Raw genomic sequence first — 21,636 nt, 5'->3', positions numbered from 1 at the left:
GTGTATTCTTTTTAAATTATGAATTATGTCACAGTTATCACCATTTAATGGCTTTTAAGGCATTTACAATGATTATGACTTTTACATCCATATTTCAGGAAATTTATATTTAGGTCATTATTTTGGGAACCTAACTGTTAAGGATAGCAATACAGTTGACTCCTATAAGGTTAAAAGGACTTCATTGTTAAGGAATGTCAGTGCAACTAGGAAAGGACAAGTTAGTATGAATTCTAGGTTTATAATGCTAGTATAGTAATAGAAAATAGAAAGTATAAAGCAATTGCAAGCCTGGCTTTTTTATATTGGCAACAGTTTTTAATTTTAAAAACTACTCAGTGATCTTGATGTTCATAGAATGGTTTTGGGAGTTATGTTATACTTAAAATTTAGATTAGCTCTGCACCTTTAAGATGAATTCTTTTAACAGCTTGCGTTTGTTTACAGAAATATCTGTTTCAGTTACTAATGCCTATGGTATGATGAAGCATGCTATATTTCAAAGTAGTAAAATAAACAGGTTTCAGCACTCTGTAATTTTTAACAGGTTAAATATACCCAAGGTGGACTTGAAAATCTCGAACTTTCAAGAAAGTATTTTGCACAGGCATTGAAACTGAACAACAGAAATATGAGAGCTTTGTTTGGACTTTACATGGTGAGTTGAGGTACATGTTTAACGTTATTTTATGAAATGTCATTTAAAGTCCATTACCTGTCCAAGTTTATCACTTCTTTTTTTTTTTGTATTTCATTGATAAGCATATGATGTTTTTCCTCTAGTTAATTATGAGCAACAGGTTATAAGGCAGTTATATTTTTGAATGTTAATAAAGCCTAGCTATTTGACATTTCATTGTAAATTGTCTTTTATCAGAATTTAAATTTGCCTTTGTAAAATTAAATAGCAGATACAAAGCTATGTTATGTGTTTCTTGTTTTGTTATTCTTGGCCTTATGCCCAACATTGTATTAATATTTCTTACTTAAATTATAATTGTTTGATATATTTTTAAATAAAAGATATATTAGAAGTAAAACTCCAGCCAAATTAAAACTTTTTTTTATGGTATAGACAAACAGTTTGGAAATTATTTATGGCAGGCATGTAATTAAATATTTCTTTTGTTTATGTATGCCAAATGATGAGCTTAGAAAAAGTCAATTAACAGTAGCTATGGGAAATAGAGGAAGAATTTGCTGAACTTCAAAATTAAATAAAATGAGCTCCTTTCTACAGTCAGAATGACTATAAAAATAAACTTCATTAATAGGCCAGTTCTTTGAAATTTTAATTTATTTTAGTCTTTTCGTGGACTTTTGGATGAATGTTTTGCTGGAGCCTAGTGAAAAAGAATTGATTGTAGAAATGGAGGTGGGAAGAAACATAAATGAAATAATTTTCAGCAAAGAAATGGCAAAATAGAATTATGAAACAGTTAAAAGGAGTTTCAAAAAACTACTTCTGTATTCTACCAGTGCCAGTTACAGTAGCTTGTACATACAATATGGTAGCAATGTCTATTTTTACCAAATACAGTAAATGCTAATTTTTAAAAATAGGTAATGAATATTAAATAGTAAAAGTACACAGCACTTTGTGTGTCAGGCTCTGTTATGAGGTCTGTTTTTTATTGTAAGTTATTAAATTCTCACATCAACTATTTGAGAAGGTACGTTATTATTAATACTACTATTTCACGGAAAGTGAAACTAAGACACAGAGCATTCTGATTAATTTGCCCAAGGTTGAACACAAGCTATTAAAAGATTGAGCTGGGATTCCAGTTCAGGCAGTTGACTCCAGAGTGACTCCAGAGACATTTTCTTAACTACTGCATTTGCTGACATTCATACTGAAAAGGTAACATTAAAGACATAAAAGTTTAAAAATCAGATTTTGGCGTATAAATTCCTTAGTGGCAGAGAAGAAGACAGAAGGAAAAAGCTTATAGCGTAGGCTAGGTATAAAAGAAACCACAATGAACAGATCCTCTTAAGAATAAGATATATTTAACCATAAGATAAAAATTAAATCTTTCTCTTACCAGAAATACATACAGTTAAAAATTAAAATATGATTATGAGGGTTTACAGATTCTTTCATGGATCCCAGAGTACCAGTCCTTTGTTTAAATACAGTTTTTAAAAAGGAAAGGGTGAATTTAATTGGTTATGGAACACAGTTTGGAAACTGTTGGTATAGTGAAAACAGAAATAGATTGGAAGTGATGATCTCTTTGTTTCTAAGACTTTTGTTAACTTACTTTAAGTCAGTTTACTCCTTTTGGACTTCACTGTTTTTCACATGTTAAGGTAGGAAGTTGGATTAAATTGTTTTTGAGGCTCCTTATGTTAATATTCAGTAATTCTATAATTCTGAAATAGAAAAACTGAAGTAATTCATTAATAAGAAATTACACCAGTAATATCCTGTAGTATTTAAGTGATAATGCAATTTCACCTTCCAGAATGGTGGTAGATAACTAATAAAATAATTTTAGATGTTTTTTAAGCTATCACTTCTTTGGATTATTCTGTTTGAAAATATGTTTTCATTTGTAAACACTAATTTATTCAACTTTGCATTAAAAATTGCACAATTTTTAAAAACTCTTAATTATCAGCCCATTGCAACTGTGACCTTTTGATTGTCTTGGCTACATAAAAGGAATAAAATAGTTCTTAATGTTTTTTTTGTTTGTTTTTAGTCTGCAAGTCATATTGCTTCTAATCCAAAAGCAAGTGCAAAAACAAAAAAAGACAACATGAAATATGCTAGTTGGGCAGCCAGTCAAATAAACAGAGCTTATCAGGTTAGTACTGATAATTTTATATTATCCCACAGGTCAGTTAATGTATTTCTTAGTTGTTTGTTTTTCCATAAGCTATAAAGCCAGGTGTCTGTCATTGAACTTTTATACTTTTGGGTCTTTATCAAATGTGTTTTAACTGTGTAGAATTAACTTGTAGAATCACATATTTTTTCCCTCAAAAGGAGTTTGTTACTTACATGATCCCATAAAGAGCCTTATCATCTCAGCAGTTCTGCATTTGGCAGATAAAAAGTAATTCTAAAAATCCAGAAAGGATAAATAAATTGCATGATGCATTTCAGAGGCAGATTGGGTACATGAATTTATTATTAATCAGAGATACCGCAAATAATAAAAAAGGAGGAAGGAAAGCCTAAAAGTAAACTAACAAGACTATGTAACAAAGGTTATGTATCCTGCTTCTAGTCAGATCTTATCTGAAATGTCTCCACACGTTTCTTAGTTTTCTGAAGCTCATCCCTAAGAGATTCTTCAGAAAGGGTCATGGAAAAAGACATCTTCCTATATCTTGCATAATTTGTAATTTATCCATCTATAGTCTATACCTGAAGGCCAGTTTGACTTCTTTACATCCTTTGGCTATTAAATACATTTACCTAAGTATTAAACATATTGTTCTGTTTTTATTTTTTGTTTTTTTTTTTTTAGGGTAAAAATATTGCTGTCAAAGCAAGTTTGATGCCATCCTGATTTTCTTTCTGTAATAAGTGACTTGAAGTTATCATCTGGTTTTCCAAAGGAATTTATTATCTTTAAAATCCAATAGTTTTACTATAATAACATTTGGTTGGTTATTTTGGGGTCAGTTTCCCCAAATATACTGTAAACCTTTTTAATATTTGCATTCACTCCTCTTAATTTGAGAAAAGTTGCTTTCTTAGAATAATTATTTTGAATTATTTTGCTTGATTGCATAAGTTTTCTTTTTCAAGTTTCCAATTATAAGTTTACTGGATCTCCTTTCCCACTTCCTATATTATTCCTTTTTTTTTTTTTTTTAATATTTCTGTCATTTTCCGTGTTTTATTCTCTTCTTTTTTCTTCATAGTAATTTTTTATGCAGTTCATATTCTTTTTGTTCTCCACATTTAAATAAGATAGTTTTTTGGGCTATTAAGAGATTGTTTTTATGGTCTTGGGGGAGTTGGAGGTAGGACAGGATAACTTTCCCCACTTGGTCTTTATATACTTTCTCTTTGAAACAGAGAACTCAGATATGACCTTTCTATATATCCAGTCTTTCTTAGAACTAGGTCTGGCTCATAATGATATTTCTGGCTTCAGCCTTTCTCTGTTCTACCCCTGTGGGTCTTCAGGTCTTGAATTTTGAGGTGGTGTTCTCAGTTTTAAATGTTACATTTTGTTGTTGTTTCTCCTGGGATTTGCTCCCTCTGAGCATCACTACCTCCCAACTTCCCCTTCTCCCCTTATCTGAACCATTTCTCCCTCTTAACTTCAGTGTTTCTGCCCAGTTCAATTTGGTTTCAGTTTCAGAAGTTTTCCTTCAGTATGAAGTTTTTTACCTTCCGGAAGAGGGTGTTTGCTGGATATTTCAGGGACTTTGAGGTCTTAGGCCATTATTGATAGACTTGTTTAGTGTCACATTTGCATGCAGTTTTTTATACTTTGATTTGGAGGATTTGAGACTGTCTTGATTTTACAAACCATTGGCTGATTCATCAGTTTATATTCCAGAGAAGGCAATGGCAACCCACTCCAGTACTCTTGCCTGGAAAATCCCATGGACAGAGGAGCCTGGTGGGCTGCAGTCCATGGGGTCGCTAAGAGTCTGACACGACTGAGTGTCTTCACTTTGACTTTTCACTTTCATGCATTTGAGAAGGAAATGGCAACCCACTCCAGTGTTCTTGCCTGGAGAATCCCAGGGACGGAGGAGCCTTGGTGGGCTGCCGTCTATGGGGTCGCACAGAGTTGGACACGACTGAAGTGACTTCGCAGCAGCAGTTCATATTCTTTTCATTTCTGTGGCTTATAGAATACTAAGGTGTCCTCTTTTGCATCCTGTTGTGCCTCCCACATAGCTGTTGAGCTTTTGTAGATCGCACTTCTACCAGTAATATTATTATATTAATAACAATCTTTTAGGGTTTTGAAGGATTGCTTGCTATGTATATATACACACACACACATATATATATATATATTTTTTTTTTAAGATGTCTTTGTTGGAATTGTTTCTTGTTATTTTGGTTTAGTTTTGGTGCTCTTTGTTTTTGTACTCCTGATTGGGGAGATTAGAACAATTTATTGCCCTGCAATCACACTATTTAGTCACCTTTGTATAGTTTTATTATATATAATAAAACTGTTGCCATATTGCAAGTCAGAACATTTATAAGTATTAGCTAGGCTGTGCTTCTTCAGATGGAGGTTGAGATAGCTCAGCTCTGTAATGGGGTTCCACACAGAGTAGGCTTAGGCAGGCAAGTATGAAGCAGGGAGGGAGAGGTGGTTTGTGATTTAAAAATAAGACTTGGATAATATGAAAATAACAGTATGCGAACTACATCATTATTTTTAAGATATTTTTGGGGAACAACTAGCTGCTCAGTGCTTTTTTTTTTTAACATGGTATGACTATATTTCTAAAATCAATTTTTATTAAATTATAACATACATAGGGAAAAAAACCCAAGTCACAAAGGTACATTCCAATGAATTACACAAGTCAATGTATCCAGGACAATAAATAGAAACATTATATCACCCTAAACCTTTATGATAATTTTTTTCAAGTTCCACTTCTGTCCCTCTCAAAAGTATGAATTTATTATTATTTTTTTTTTCAAAAGTATGAATTTATAATCGCATAGTCTTGGCTTTTTTTGAACTTTGTGGAATCAAACACTGTGTATGTATTTTTGTCTGGCCTCTTTCACTATTTATGAGATTTGAGTGTGTAGTTCATTCATTTTCATTGTAGTTTATTGTATGAACATACTGTATTTAGTCATCTGTTGATAGGCATTTGGATTATTTCCTGTTTGGGGCTATTATGAATGACACTGCACTGATATTGCTGTGCAAATCTCTTGGAGTATATGTACAAGTATTTCTGATGGGTGTATACCTTTGAGTGAAATACTGAGTCATAGGATGTACATATATCTAACTGAAGTAGATGAAGCTTGTTTTCCAGGTTACTTGTTTATAGTCCCATCAGCAGTGTTTTAGAGTTCTCATAGTCACACATTTTCACCAACACTTCCTTCTATTAGGTTTTGTAATTAGTCATTATGATGTATGTGTAGTGGTATCTTCATTGTATTTCGTATCTCCCTGATGACCAATAAGGTTGAATACTTTTTCATATTTTTATGGTTGTTTGGATATCTTCTTTTATGAAGTCTATGTTTTCCATTGGTTTATGATTTTTTATCTTACTTTTTTTAGCTTTTTGATTATGGGCCTTTTGTTCATTATATGTGTAGCATATCTTTTTTAACTCCTTTGTTGCAGTCAGTCTCAAATGATTTTGATGAAAAAAGTTCTGAAGATTATCTTCTACATAATCATTTCCTATATGGTTTGTGCTTTTTGTATTCTGTTTAAGAAATTATTTGCTAATGATCATAAAGATGATCTTGTGTGTCTCTGGAGTTTTTTTCTTCTACTTTTCACATTAAGATCGACAGTCCTTTTGGAATTGATTTTTACATATGATTTAAAAATAGGGGTCAGTTTCCTCCTATGCAGCTTTCCAGTATTTCTATCTCTGTATTCTGTCATTGAGTCCCATTCTGTTGAAGCTAGTACCTTATAATAGTTGAGAGAGAACACAGATGCTAGATCTGTATCTCCTGGCTTCAGAGTTTGTCTCTGACATTTATTAGTTATGTGGCCTTGGACAAATTACATGCCATCTCTGGGCCTAGCTTTTCATCTGCAAGATGGGCATAATGAAAGTTTTCTAAGTATTAAAGGAGTTGATACATATGTTTCACCATATCACAGTTATACACACTGTATTGTGCTTACTAATTGCATGCTCTAAGTTCACTTTATGTGTGCCATTTTAATCTCAATTACATTAACAGTAACAACCATAACAGAATAGTAAACAGATAGTATATTGTAAGATAGGTACTTTTCCTATTTTACAAATGAGGAATTTAAGGCAAACTGAGACAGTCTGACTCCAAATTTGATACTCATAATGGCTACAATATACTGCCTTTATAGAGAAGTATCAGGTGTAAATGTTTCTAAAACTGCAATTATTGTTTCCATTTCCCTTCTTCTTTATTTTCTCGTGTGAGCAAGATGACATCCTACCCTCACTTGGTTTTATTTCAAGCCCAAAGCTCTCCATAGTAACCAAATTTAGAGTTTCATTTTGTTTGGGTTTTATTTTTCCCACCTCTTTGTCCCTGTCTTTAACTTTTGCACTGTACTTCGTGATACCCAGTGGTGTTTTACACATCTTTCCTTTCCAAATTGCCTTTTCTTGCCTAAGGAAAGGATAGTATAAGACTATTTATCAGTTTCTGTCATCTTGGATACCGCTACAGGAAGATAACATCTCTCAGCTGATAATGTGTAGCAGCCTAAAATACCCCTCAACTAGGAACCACCTACTGTATAAAATTTATTTTGTCTCTAGATATTAGTAGTGAGTTTTAAGTAAAATATTTCAGTGCTTTTCAAGCTTTCATCTCTGTTCTTTTTCTATAGTAGGTTTTGGTTTTCTTTCTGTGAATCAGATTTCATAAATATTTGTATCCATTGCCTTTTGCTGTCATATTGGTTTAAAATAATGACTTATTTGTGTATATCTGTAGGTGTCATGTAGGCTTGGGCTCAGTTGAGTAATTCTACTAGTCTCCAGTGGGCTTTATTTTTTCCTGCCCCATGCCAGTGGTTGGTTGATGGCCTCAGTTAAATATCTGGTGGTTGGTCTCTGTCAGCTGGGAATGCTGGGCCTTGTATTAAATATTTCTCACTTTGAAAGCTAACTTGGAATTACTCACATGAATAAGTTGCAGGGTTCCTGGAGTATCGAACAGGTGAACTCCAGTACACAAGGGCATTTTGAACTCTGCCTGTGTCACATATTGTTAATATTCGTTTGAGCAAAAGAAGTTACATGGTCAACCCAGATTCAGGGGATATAATATTTCACCTCTCAATGAGAAAAAAATATGTGGTCATTTGGAAATTTATTACACTTTTGTATGACTCATAGTTCCATCTTTCTGTTCTATTTTGCCTTTTTCTTTTTATCTACTTTATTGAGGTATAATTTATATACAATAACATGCAAACATTTTAAGTGTACAGTTGAGTTTTGGCAAATTATACTCCTCTCTCATTACTGCCCCATTCAATGTGTACAGTTTCCATCACCCAAGAAAGTACCACTCTGCCACCTTGCAGTCAGCCCCATTCCACACTGCAGAATAACACTGATTTGACAGAACTTTATATATAAATGAGATCATTGGTTATGTATTTCATTCCTGGCTTTTTTCACTCACCATGTTTTGGAGATTCATCTATCCACTGCTCCATTTTATTTATCTTACTAATTTGTTCACCCATATTATTTTCCACAATTTCTGTGAATTTGTGAATGTTAGCCCAGCTTATCCTAGTTACCACAATGGAGAAATCACTGATCTTTGAATTTGATAAGTTTTTATTATTTGAGTGATCTTTCTGGTGAGTTTTCTTTAAGACCCATCAGGAAATGATGAAAAAAGAGTTTACTTAAAAATCTATGAAAAAGAAAAATGCAAAATTTATGATTAATGTGAAAAACTACAATGACTTTCAGAGATTGATATTTTAGTAATATAAATCTCTGGGATCTAATTGAGAACTTTATGATGTGTCTAGGCATATAAACAAGTATAAAGTATATAATAAGTATTCCTTATTGTAATATTTTTCTAGGCACTTAAAAATTAGAGAAAATGAGATCTTAAGAACGCCTTTCTGTCTTTGTTTTTACTTAATGAAACAGAATATGGCTGCTACTTGTTCTTTAATTAGGTAATTGGTTTAGCATGTTCAGTAGAGGCAGGCAAGTTTGATTAATGCTCATGAAAAACTTTAATGTTAACCTACTCAAAATAATTTTCCAGATAAATGCTTCTTTGGTACTCTGTTAAATTTGTCTGTGCATGTGTTATTTATGATTACTGAGGTGATCCTGTTACTATCCTTTTGGGAAATAGAAAATTAAATCATGATTTGGGGGAAAAATAGGATCCCAGCTTAATCAGTTAAATTGCCATATAATTCTAGAATAGACAAAATAATTGCATGTCAGGTAAAATTTGAAGTGATAGATTTATATTTCCAACTTTCTTTTTATTTGTTCTGACACAGGTAAGTCAGTTTGGCTTATTCTGAATTGCACTAGTCAGTAGCATTGATAGACAATCTTACAATCTTAGTAGGTGGTTTTCTAAAATAATCTAATTTTAAAAATCACAAATTTGTGTTTATTATTTTTATTACATTTAAGTGCAAACCAAAAAAAGTGCTGTATGTTAAAATACTTGGTATGACTTCACTACATGATTTTTTCATTTTTATTTTCTATTTAAAAAATTAGTGTCCTATTTTGTACCTCCCCCAGAATGCTTTTTCTTAGAATTAGACCTTTAAATATCTGATTAGGACCATTCCTGTTTACTTTGGGTAGGCAGTGGTAAAAGAAAAGGCTTTCTGTTCTTGGTAAGTCCTTGCTAAAGTGACTCTATCAACTGGGTAATAGGAGTAATAAGCACACTCCACATCCTTTACTCACCAGGGAAAATTATGAAAGGGCAGAGTTTTAAATGTGGTATTGCCATAGTTTCTAATTATGACCTGAATATTCAGCATTTGAATTCCTTAAATTAGTAATGTCTTATAAAAGGCAAAGTGATCTTGATTCTTATGAGAAGTGTTTTTCCCTGGCATTTCCTCTAGAAATCTCTTTTATTAATAGTCACTCTGTCAAATCAGTATTCAACTACAGACACTAGTGGTTTAGGAACTAGGAGAATGATCATGTTAAACTGCAGTCAAGGAGGTCAGAGTCAGGTTAGCAATTTCTGAAGCCTATTTCCTCTATGATGTTACCTGTACTTGATCACTTAATCTTTCTCAACAGGTCACATGAAGTTTGCCAAATTAAGTTAATTACAAAAGAGAAGGAACACATCATAAATCAAGTACTAAGTACTTAAGACAGCATTGGTATCTGAAGGAAAGATCAGTCACTTGAAAGTATACTGAGTGCTTGGATGTTAACTTGAAAATATTATATGTTGCTAGTAGAAAATGCTGATCAATAGTTTAACCAGAGGAAAAATAGGTAATATAGATATAATAAATCTTCCCCTACCTTTCCAAGGAAACATGCTTATCTAGTAAATCTGTAGTGTTAAGTCAAACTAATAAATGATGGGAATTGTCAGTGTAGTTAGAAAACTCATTTTGAAATCAGCATGGGGTATTCAACAGTATTTTCCCCACTGATTATGTATTATATTGAATTTTAATAAGTCATGAATTTTTTTGAATATTGAAAGATAGTATTTAATGCCCTACACTTTGTTCTCATTGTAAAATCCATTCCCAATTTGGTATTATAAAATAAATTATGACTTAATAAACTAGAAATGCATTCTTTAAAACATGTTTATATTACTTCAACATATAGCATAGAGTTTTATTTGATAGCTTTTCAGAAACGTGATGTTATCTAGTCAACTAATAAAACTGGAAAATTTTTAAAAAAATTGAAACCTACTATAAAAAATTTTAGAGAAATCTTACTTTAAAATATTAAATAACAGTACTTTACATTTATATTTTATCTTTATTTGAAATTATAAACATTTGACCAGAGGTCACACAAGTAGAAATGGTCCACACTCCTACACAAATAGAAGCTAAATTTTGTTTCTAAATTATGCTTTTTATTTCATAAAGGTTTTTTGGTCTGAAAAGGTAGGATAGTTTGAAAATCAAATATATATTTTTATAGATTATCATACTACTTAAACATTTAAACTGGTCAATTTTACAGGGAAATTTTATACTTCAGTTGAAGATGAATCCTTAATGAAATGTTCTTAAAACCCAAAGTTTATTTTTTACTGAAGAAAAAGAACATACTTGATTTTGTGCTAGTGATAAAATAATGTTAACTCTCATTAACAATTTGAAAGTACGATTGTGATTTTGTACCTGCCACTGTAATTAAGCCTAATTGCATTTTTTAAAATTAGTTTGCAGGTCGAAGTAAGAAGGAAACCAAATACTCTCTCAAGGCAGTTGAAGACATGTTGGAAACACTGCAGATCACCCAGTCTTAAGGTTTCAAAAACTCTTTCACATTACATTTCACAACTGCAAAATTGAGCTCACTGGTTTGTGATTTATTTACTAGATGCCCAGTACTATTTATATATTGATTTTCTGTTAAGAAGGCAGTTGTAAAGAATGCATTTACATAAACCTAGAAATGGCATTTACTGCTAAGCAGGTAGAGGGAGAAAGCACATGGAAAAGAGATTTAACAAGATTCTTACAGATCAAACATCATTCTTTTCATATCAAACATATATAACTGCTCTTAAACCACAATCTGATATATAAATAACCTTGTTAAATAAACTGATGATTTATTAAACTTGCATATGAAAATTCTAGATTCTTTTTGTTGTATTCAAATAGTGAATATATTGTTTTAAAGCTTAATTTCTAGAAAACTCCTTTTTTTGTGGTAGGAAATACATAGCATATGTAGTTGACAGAAGTAAAAGGCAGGTAAATTATTTCATTCTCTTTATAGTGTCAGGTTGAATTTTGCTTTGCATTCTGGTGTGCTATTACTTTATATTCTATAATGTTATTCTGATAGATCTTGGTTAAAGTATATCATTCTCCAAAGTTCAGCATTATCATTTTATGAAATTTTGTTTTGCTGTGGGACATAATTGAGATTTTTTTACCTATAAAATGGTTTAAGGTTCATGTATGCTATGATAGTCAAATTTAACCCTTGTGACGGTTATGTTTATCCAGCTTTCAACACTAAATTATTTAAAGGGCTGTTTAGAAAGCATAGATAATAGGGATGAAAGGAGTTTCAGTGGCTTAATTATTCTCCTTTAGGGAAAAATAAGAAAATCTAAACTATTTGTAGAAGCAAAAATTTTGTAATTCTTACATCTCATTACCTCCTTAATAATAATTAGAATTTCTTTCTTTTTTCTCTTTTCATGATGAACAATCATTACACTACTGTTAGTAGTATTTGGTGTGTTTTGCAATAAAATAGAACTTGAAAGTTAAAGCACTTTATTCAGACTTTTAAGTTCAAACACTTAATCATTTTTTAAAATAGGCAGTTCATTCAGGGCAAATGTTCTTAGTATTAATTTATAATTTACATGCATAAATTATATACTACATATATATAAATACACTTAATTTTTAATTACTTGCCAGTGTAATACAGAAACTCTGGTATGCTTGCTGTTGTGCTCAGTAGGGCAAATAGATCATAGAAAAATTGACTAAGTAGAAGTCTGAAGGACGAAAACTATTGTCAATATCAGCATTTTAATTTTATGAGTTATTCTGTTAGCAAATTGTTCTCCACATCTAGTCTAATTCTTTCATTTTGCATTTTTTTTCATTTTGTTCTGCCACAGATAATGGGCAGATGTGAAATAACGCTTCCCTTATGAAGATAATTCCTATTAACTAGTATTTGTTATCATAAGATAAACTGTTTTTGCCCATGAATTTATTGACCATTTTCAACATAATCAGCCATTTCAGATTTGTTTCCTTTAAAGAAAATAGTGCCCACACATTATTCCACTACCTTTCTTCCCTTTAATGTCCTTCTGTGAGTCACTAGAGTACTGTATACTTCAGCAGTTTTTGCGTAATAAATAGTTTAGTGCTCCTTAAAACTGTCAGCCTTTAGTTTCACTTTTTTTCAAATTTTAACACCTTCTCTCCAGAAATTTTTAATTTGTTAAGTACATTGTTAATGTGTAGTAATTTATAGACTTCAAATCTTAGAAGCGTGAAATTGCAAGTATGAAAATTAATTAAATATGAAATATTAAAGCTAAAAATGGTTCCATAGAAAGATTATGGGGACCCTGGGTCCCTGATGGCATTGATGAACACCTGAACCAACAAGAGTAATTGCCAGCTCCTGCACTAAGTACATGAGAAAAATAAACTTGATAATTAAGCCATTGTTTGTATTTTCTATTACTTTAGTCATATATGTTTCTGACGATCCACCATTAAGCTCTTTTTAAAATGCAGAACTATTATTTTAGACGTGTGAGGGATGCTGTTTCAGAATTTAATGATTTAAAGTTAAGTAGATAATTACATCGGAGAAGGCAATGGCACCCCACTCCAGTACTCTTGCCTGGAAAATTCCATGGACAGAGGAGCCTGGTAGGCTGCAGTCCATGGATCTCAAAGGGTCAGACACGACTGAGCGACTTCACTTTCACTTTTCACTTTCATGCATTGAAGAAGGAAATGGCAACCCACTCCAGTGTTCTTGCCTGGAGAATCCCAGGGACCGCGGAGCCTGGTGGGCTGCTGTCTGTGGGGTCGCACAGAGTCAGACACGACTGAAGTGACTTAGCAGCAGCAGCAGCAGCAGCACATAATTACATATAACAAAAGAAGTAGTATCTTGTTCCAACTCAACACCTAGTATTTAAGCCAACAGAGGTGAGAAAAAGGCATATTTAGAACATCTTTAATCATGAGAATAATGTTGACTTGGGAACAGAAGAAGATATAGAAAACATTGAAATGGAGAATTAATGTTTCAATATGCCAGAAGTATACAATATTTTAATCACATGCTTTGAAGAATTTTTTTTCCTTTAATGTTGTAATTTCTTTATTCTCAAAGCAATGTCACTTATATTCAAAGAACTATAGTAGAGTTTAGAAGGGACATTAGAGAGATTTAGTTGTACTTGATTTTAGGATGAAGAAGTAAGGTTCTGAGAAATGAAGCTCTTCTGTGACAGAGCAGGAAGTAAGATTAGGATGTCAGGGGTTCCCAAATCAATCCTCTTTCTAATATATTCCAAGATGTATGTCTAACCTGTGATAGGCTGTTCCTTGATAAAGATGAGAGCCAGATGTATCCAAAGGACATTGCTTGGTGGCTGAGAAAGGACTGAATTTTCTGACTTGTGAAACAATTTTTTAATGGAATAATTAAGCCAGAATTTCATTTTTAATTAAATTGAATGTAAAGGAAATTACCCAATAAAGATAATTCATTTATAGTCAATGTGAGAAGTATTTCAAACTGTTATAGAATTATTTCAAACCTCCTCACTTTGAACTTCTAATTTCTCCTATCTCCCTTCTCATTCTTGGCAAGTAACCTCTTGTTAAAGGCTGAATGGTGTCTCTCCCCACCCCACCCCAGTTTAATATTTGAAGTTCTTATCCCTGGTGCCTCTGAATGTGACTTTATTTGGAGATTGAGTCTTTAAAGTGGTCATGAAGTAAAATTGAGTCATATTGCTGAGCCTTAATTCAATATGATTGATATCTTTATAAGGAGAGATTAGGACACAGACATACAGAGGAAGCACCATGGAAAGACGAAGAGAAGATGTCCATCTACAAGCCAAGGAGTGTTTCCTCAGAAGAAACCAGCTCTGCTGACACCCTGATCTTGGATTTCCGGTCTTTAGAAATGTGATGAAATAAATTTCTGTTGTTTTAAGACACTCAGTCCTCTGTGTACTTTTTTAAGGTAGCCCTAGTTAGCTATCATAGCTCTCTTACTATTTCACAGATAAAAGAGAGTTCATAAACTGTATCAGATATTCTTGTGTGCAACTTCACCTCTTTTCCTCCTAGAGTAGAAGAAAGTAGCCCTACTCTTTTTTTGAGCTGTTTCCCACCACTCTCTTCCTCATTTTTTAAACTTTAGCCATACTTTAGTTTCATGAATTTGCCACCCTTCCTTCTGCTGCAAGAGCATCCTGACTTCTCCAGAACTTCATTTCTTTTCTTCACACTTGTCCTTAAACTATTTTCTTTTCTTCAGTATACGTTTTTCCTTTTTATTTCAGCCAGTTTTTTTCCTATTAACACTAAAATATGCTCGATTTTCTACCACTTTTTAAAACATCTCCCTTCTTTTCCACAATTCCCTTGCAGCTACTACCCATTTCTCTGTTTTTTTTTTTTTTTTTTTTTACTGCCAGATTTCCTCACTTTTCTGAACTCATGTCTATTTTCTCATTTTTTAAATTGCTCCAGTCTGGCATCCCCAACTCCCCACTTCACCCCACATCGTTCCTTTGAAATAGTTTAGCTCCATGTCACCAATCTAATGAACATTTTCAGTCTTTTAAATCATGGCCATGTTCCATTTCTTTTATGCTCTATGATTCATCTCAAGTGTATACATTATGCTCCATTTCTTTTGCCACCAGCACCCTAGACCAAGCTACCATTATCTGACTCCTGGACTACATCAGTAGCTAGATATCATCATCACTTCCCTCAGTCAGTTTATCACTATGATTAGAATGTGACAAAGCATCACTAATAATAACTTTTTACCCTCACTCTCTTTAAAACTCGCTTATTTGCCATTTGATGCCTTAAACATGACCTTTGATGTTCTTTATGATATCAGAACCAAGAAGGATGATTCAGATTTTCTTAACTGTAAACTACTTTCCTCTTCCCCTTTATTTCTGCATTTAGTTACACTTAAATTCCATGGCCTTGTTACACGTCCTTCTTCCATAATTCCATGGCCTTGTTACACGTCCTTCTTCCATAAACTTGGTACTTGTTCCCTCTGTATGAAATAAAGCCTTCCTTGACTCATCTTTCAGAGGTCGTGTCCCTCTTTTTTTTTTTTTTTATTTCTTACTATATTTTTAAAATAATGTCTTACTTTTAGAATACTTTAAAACTCACAAGAAATTGCAAAAACAATACAGAGTTCCTGTGTACCGGTAAGCTTCTTCCTACTATCTTATGTAACCTTAGTACCTTGTCAAACCCAGAAATTAACATTGCAGCACTGCTGTTAACTCAGGTACAGATTTTATTCAGATCTCATAATTTTTACATGCTTGCCTTTTCTTTTCTTTATGTAGTGTTTCATATGTAGATTTATGTTACCATCACCACAGTCAGGATATAGAATGTATGTCTCAAAGGAACTCCTTGCTACTTGTTAATAGTTACATGCTACACCCTCATCTATCACTAATAGCTACTACCCACTGATTTGTTTCCTCTGTTGCTATAATTTTCTCACTGTAAAAATATTTTGTCCTTGGAGTCATACAGTTTGTAACATGTTGAGGCTGGCTTCTTTCACTGGATATGTTGCCCTTTAACTCTTATCAGTGCTGTATGTCTCAATAGTTTTTATTTTTAAGTAATATTTCATTGTATAGATGCATCACAGTCTGGTAATCCATTCACCATGAAAAGACATTTGAGTTTTTAACACAACCAAGTGGGGTTTATTCCAGATATGCAAGGCTCTTGCTTTACTGTTTGAAAATTTGTTAACGTAACTTATCATACTAAGAAGAAAATAAAAACCACGTGATTATATTGATACAAAAAAAGCATTTGACAAAATTAAACACCAATTTATGATGAAAAAGGTATAAAATTTGCATCTAGCATGGTATGTAATGAAATACTAAACACATTAATTTGGAAACAAGACAAGGATATGCACTTAACATGTCTGTTTGATACAGTACTTGATGACTTAGCTGGTGCAGTAAGATAAGGGCATAAAAAGTATACAGCCTGGAAAGGAAGAAGTAAAGCTCAGATATACAGATAACCTAATGGTCTCATGTAAAACCGCAGGAACTCTCCAAGAACATCCTGGAACTAATAAATGAGTTTAGCAAGATCACAGAATAATACAAGGCCAATGAAATTTTTATTTTTATATGTTATAAATGACATCATTTACAGTTGCTAAAAACATACAGTATTAAGTATAAATTTAAGAAAATGAGATATGTTTGCTGAAAACTATAAATGCTAATGAAAGAAGAGCTAAATAAATGGAGAGATGTACCATATTCATGGATTGGGAGGCAACATAGTGAAGATGTCAGCTGTCCCTCAAATGATCTGTGGGTTTAATACAATTTCTATCAAAATCCCAGAATTCTTTGTAGATAGACTTTCTAAAATTTATTTGAAGAGGCAGAGAAACAAGAATAGCATGTACAATTTTGAAGATGAAGGAATCAGACAGCTATTACACCAGCAGGAGAGTATAGTATTGATACCAACTGTGTGCAAAAGCCAGAGGGATAGACACATACAGCAGTGAAACAAAATGTGGAGTCCAAAATAAACTCACACCATTATGGCAAATTAACTTTTGAGTAAGGAGGAATTATGCTGGGACAACCGAAATAGTGTTGGAACAATTGGAAGTTTATAGCAAAAAAAAAAAAAATCCCTGAACTTCGATCTCCCAAAGTTAGGCCAGAATTCTTCAAGTGACAAGATATAATCCTTTTTGAAAAATATGAATAAATTGAACTTGTAAAAAGTAAAAATGTTTTGTTCTGAGGAGAACCCTGTTAAGTGGAAAGACAAACCACAGACAGAAAATGTTTGCAAATATATTCAGTAAAGGACTTGTATCCAGAATATATAAAGAACTTTCAAAATTCAATCAGTTCAGTTCAGTTGCTCAGTCGTGTCCGACTCCTTGCAACTCCATGGACTGCAGCACGCCAAGGCCTCCCTGTCCACAGCCAACTCACAGAGTTTACTCAAACTCGTCCATTGAGTCAGTGATGTCATCTTATCCTCTGTCGTCCCCTTCTCCTCCTGCCTTCAATCTTTTCCAGCATCAGGGTCTTTTCAGATGAGTCAGTTCTTCGCATCAAGTGGCCAAAGTATTGGAATTTCAGCTTCAACATCAGTCCTTCCAATGAATATTCAAGACTGATCTCTTTTAGGATGGACTGGTTGGATCTCCTTGCAGTCCAAGGGCTCTCAAGAATCTTCTCCAACACCACAGTTCAAAAGCATCAATTCTTCAGTGCTCAACTTTCTTTATGTCCAACTCTCACATCCATACATGACTACTGGAAAAACCATAGCCTTGACTAGATGGACCTTTGTTGGCAAAGTAATGTCTCTGCTTTTTAATATGCTGTCTAGGTTCGTTATTACTTTTCTTCCATTGAGCAAGCGTCTTTTAATTTCATGGCTGCAATCACCATCTTCAGTGATTTTTGGAGCCCAAGAAAATAGAGTCTGTCACTGTTTCCACTGTTTCCCATGTATTTGCCATGAAGTGATGGGACCAGATGCCATGATCTTAGTTTTCTAAATGTTGAACTTTAAGCCAACTTTTTCACTCTCTCACTTTCATCAAGAACCTCTTCAGTTCTTCACTTTCTGCCATAAGGGTGGTGTCATCTGCATATCTGAGTTTATTGATATTTCTCCCGGCAATCTTGATTCCAGTTGTGCTTCTTCCAGCCCAGCGTTTCTCAAGATGTACTCTGCATATAAGTTAAATAAGCAGGTTGACAATATACTGCCTGAATGTACTCCTTTTCCTATTTGGAACCAGTCTGTTGTTCCATGTCCAGTTCTAACTGTTGCTTCCTGACCTGCATTCAGATTTCTCAAGAGGCAGGTCAGGTGGTCTGGTGTTCATGTCTCTTTAAGAATTTTCCAGTTTGTTGTGATCCACACAATCAAAGGCTTTGGCATAGTCAATAAAGCAGAAGTTCATAGTAAGAAAAGAATCCCAATTAGAAAATGGGTAGAACAGACACCTCAACAAAGAGGCTACTGTAATGGTGGTAGGTGAAAAGATGTTCGTGTTCAATGTAATTAGCTGTTAATAAGGAAGTGCAAACTGCAGCTGTAAAGAATGCCTATTAGGATGGCTACAATAGGACTGATAACTCTGTGCTGATGCTTATGCTGAACAACTTTAAAATGTCAGATGTTTAGCCTTTCTAGAAAATGGTTTGTCATACTTTTATATTATCACATACCTTATATTTGGAGCATTTGTCACTTTAATTATATTTTCAGGTGATTTTCTCCCCCAGTAGTTCTTAATTATGCGAGGCTTGAGACTCTTAATCTGTTTTGGCCCACTATTGGCATTACAGTTTTTAGCATGAAATCTACACACAGACACAGATGTTCATGTATACATCTCTCTCCATTTATATATTTGTATTTCCTTTTGCACCCAATTGTAATAATCACAATGAGATGTAGAAGGTATGGGCTTTGCATTGCAGTAGCCACAGTAGAAAGGAAGAATAAATCAAGTCTTCTATACTCATTGTTTCTTAATATAAAAATACAGTTAATTAGAAGGATCTTGATGCCCCAAGTTATATTAGAAGCATACTGTAACAAACCATTTAAGCCACAAATGATGGAATTCCAATAAGGTCATTTGCATCTCTACTATTTAGTATAAAAATACAAACATTGTAAGAATGTACAAACCATTTTCAAGTCTAAGCCCTGGAAAAATTCTTCTACCTCAACAAAATGCTGCCACCAAAACAAACTTGGACTAATTTGATGAATAAGTCTTTAATAAGGAAATATATACTTGCAGGTGTCCAAATAGTGATGAACATTTCCAAATAGAAGGAGATAATAAGTGAGGAAATCTGAGTTTATGACTAGCAAACAAGAGATAAACTACTAAGAATCTCCTTTAATTGCAAATTCAATTCCTTTTTAGGCAATGTAAATATTGCATGACATGGATAAGAATTATGTAAAAGTATGATTTGTCAGATGAATGACTAAAAAAGTTGAGGTTTCTCAAAAAGCATGTGCTTTAAAAACTCTAGGTAATAACAATGTGTACCAAAATATCACATCAATTTAAAATCAATTTGAAGCTCTCCAGAGTGGTGACTATAGAGTGATTTCAAGAGTTGGCCTCAAATGACACCCGATTTTGGATCCAGTTTCACTATACTGGCCTACGTGTCATATTCAGTATGACAGAGAGAACTGGAGACAATACAGCTCCATTGGTTGATAATTCCCCAGGATCCCTCCCCTAGTCTGACTTTATTAAAAAATACTGAAATTATGATTACATTTCTCGTGTGGGGAATCAAAGTTGTGTGGTTCCAGATAAAAATGAAGAAAATGATCTTGCTAACAAGAGCTTTAAGTAACAGCATAGATACACTGATTTATAAAAACGAATGGCAGTTGGGAAATAGATATGGTCTAAATGTTTACATCACAAGTGGTTGCATCATGTATGGCACCCAAGAGTCAGAACTCAGCTGCTTGACAAATGCAATCATAATGAATATTAGAATGAGAGTAAATTTTAAAAAACAAGTTTTAAATACATAAAAAAATAGTTGAATACAATACTGTTTGCTTTTCCATGGAGGTGTTTACTGCTAAATATTTCATTTTTCTGCATATGGCTTCTCTAAATAAAGTTTTCACACAGGGAAATATTTACCAGTTTAAAGAGAATCATAATGCAAAATTTTCTGTCATGAATTATATCCCAATTTAGCTAAGCAACTTTAAACTTAATTTTCTACTAACAAATCTCAAGTATCACTAGACTAGTTTTTAAATTTAACAGTCACTGATTAGAAATAACAAAAATGATTTTCAATTGTATTCTTTTCTTGCTACAAGCTTATAGAAGTACGCCGCCTAGAGTAAATTTTATAATTTTTAAAGTGTAAAAACATCTGGACTGGTTTTTATTATTTTAAACTATAAAAAGTAGGCACGTTTTCATCAAAATCAAGCTAAATATTATAATAATTGTGGAATTTTTCATATACTCTGTTTTGACATGTAACTTTCTTAATATTGCTTTCTGTAAAATTGACTATTTTTCAATAGTTCCATATTAAGCAATTTACATAGTGTGCCCTCTTGAGATGATTAACAAATCAAGTTTAGGAGTTACAGTTTTTAAAACCTGATCCAATGACATTAGGTAAACTTAACATGCTATTACCAACAGAAATAACTATGGAAGTATTTGAGAGATAATATAAATAATGAGTTTTGGATATATACATAAGTACAAGCATTAATCTTGTGTTCAATGAATTTTTAAGTATAATTGTGGAAGACATAGCCATTGAGTAAGGACTGATGCTATGGATCTAAACATACAAGTAGGTAAAATTTTTCAAATGCTGATAAAATGTGAATGAAAATTCAGAGCATTTTATTTGGCCTCTTTTTTTCAGGTGGATATGAAACATGCTTTTTTTCTTGGTGAAAAAAATATGAAAGAACATTTTTTAAGATTTATCTATAGATCTAAATATCTTTATTGAGGAAACACTGTGTAAGATATTGAGGCCTATAGGTTCTTTTAACTAGGCAGTGTTAAAAAGCATTGACATTTCTTTTTTTGCTTCCTGCCCCCCCCCCAAATTTATTGAAATATAACTGACATATAACATTATGTAAATTTAAGATATACAATGTAATAATTAGATACAGGTATATATTGCAAATTTTTTAAAACAATAAGGTTAAATAATGTATCCTTAACCTCTTATAATTAGTATTTTTTTGTTATGGTGAAAACATTTAAGATTTACTCTCACAGCATCATACAAGTATGCAGTAGAGAAAAAGAAAGATATACTTATCTGAATGCAGAGTTCCAAAGAATAGCAAGGAGAGATAAGAAAGCCTTCCTCTATGATCAATGGAAAGAAATAAAGGAAAACAATAGAATGGGAAAGAATAGAGCTCT

At 32.8% G+C, this 21,636-nt stretch overlaps 1 protein-coding gene across 2 annotated transcripts in view; it reads left to right on the top strand.

Annotated features, from left to right (window-relative positions):
* The window catches only part of EMC2 (ER membrane protein complex subunit 2), a 49,000-nt gene extending 34,401 nt beyond the window's left edge, over positions 1-14,599 (top strand). For both annotated transcript variants that reach the window (XM_043483682.1, XM_043483683.1), the window contains exons 9-12: positions 548-658; positions 2,712-2,816; positions 11,087-11,174; positions 14,428-14,599. In XM_043483682.1, the coding sequence (XP_043339617.1) occupies positions 548-658; positions 2,712-2,816; positions 11,087-11,173 (303 nt within the window). In that variant the 3' untranslated portion in view covers position 11,174; positions 14,428-14,599. The remainder of the gene's footprint in view (positions 1-547; positions 659-2,711; positions 2,817-11,086; positions 11,175-14,427) is intronic.
* Positions 14,600-21,636: the final 7,037 nt, after the last annotated feature.

Source organism: Cervus canadensis, chromosome 12, assembly GCF_019320065.1.
Source record: "Cervus canadensis isolate Bull #8, Minnesota chromosome 12, ASM1932006v1, whole genome shotgun sequence".
In the NCBI taxonomy this organism is placed as follows: Eukaryota; Metazoa; Chordata; class Mammalia; order Artiodactyla; family Cervidae; genus Cervus; species Cervus canadensis.
The sequence above is the reverse complement of the archived record's forward strand: the minus strand, read 5'-3'. Positions and strand labels throughout refer to the sequence as shown.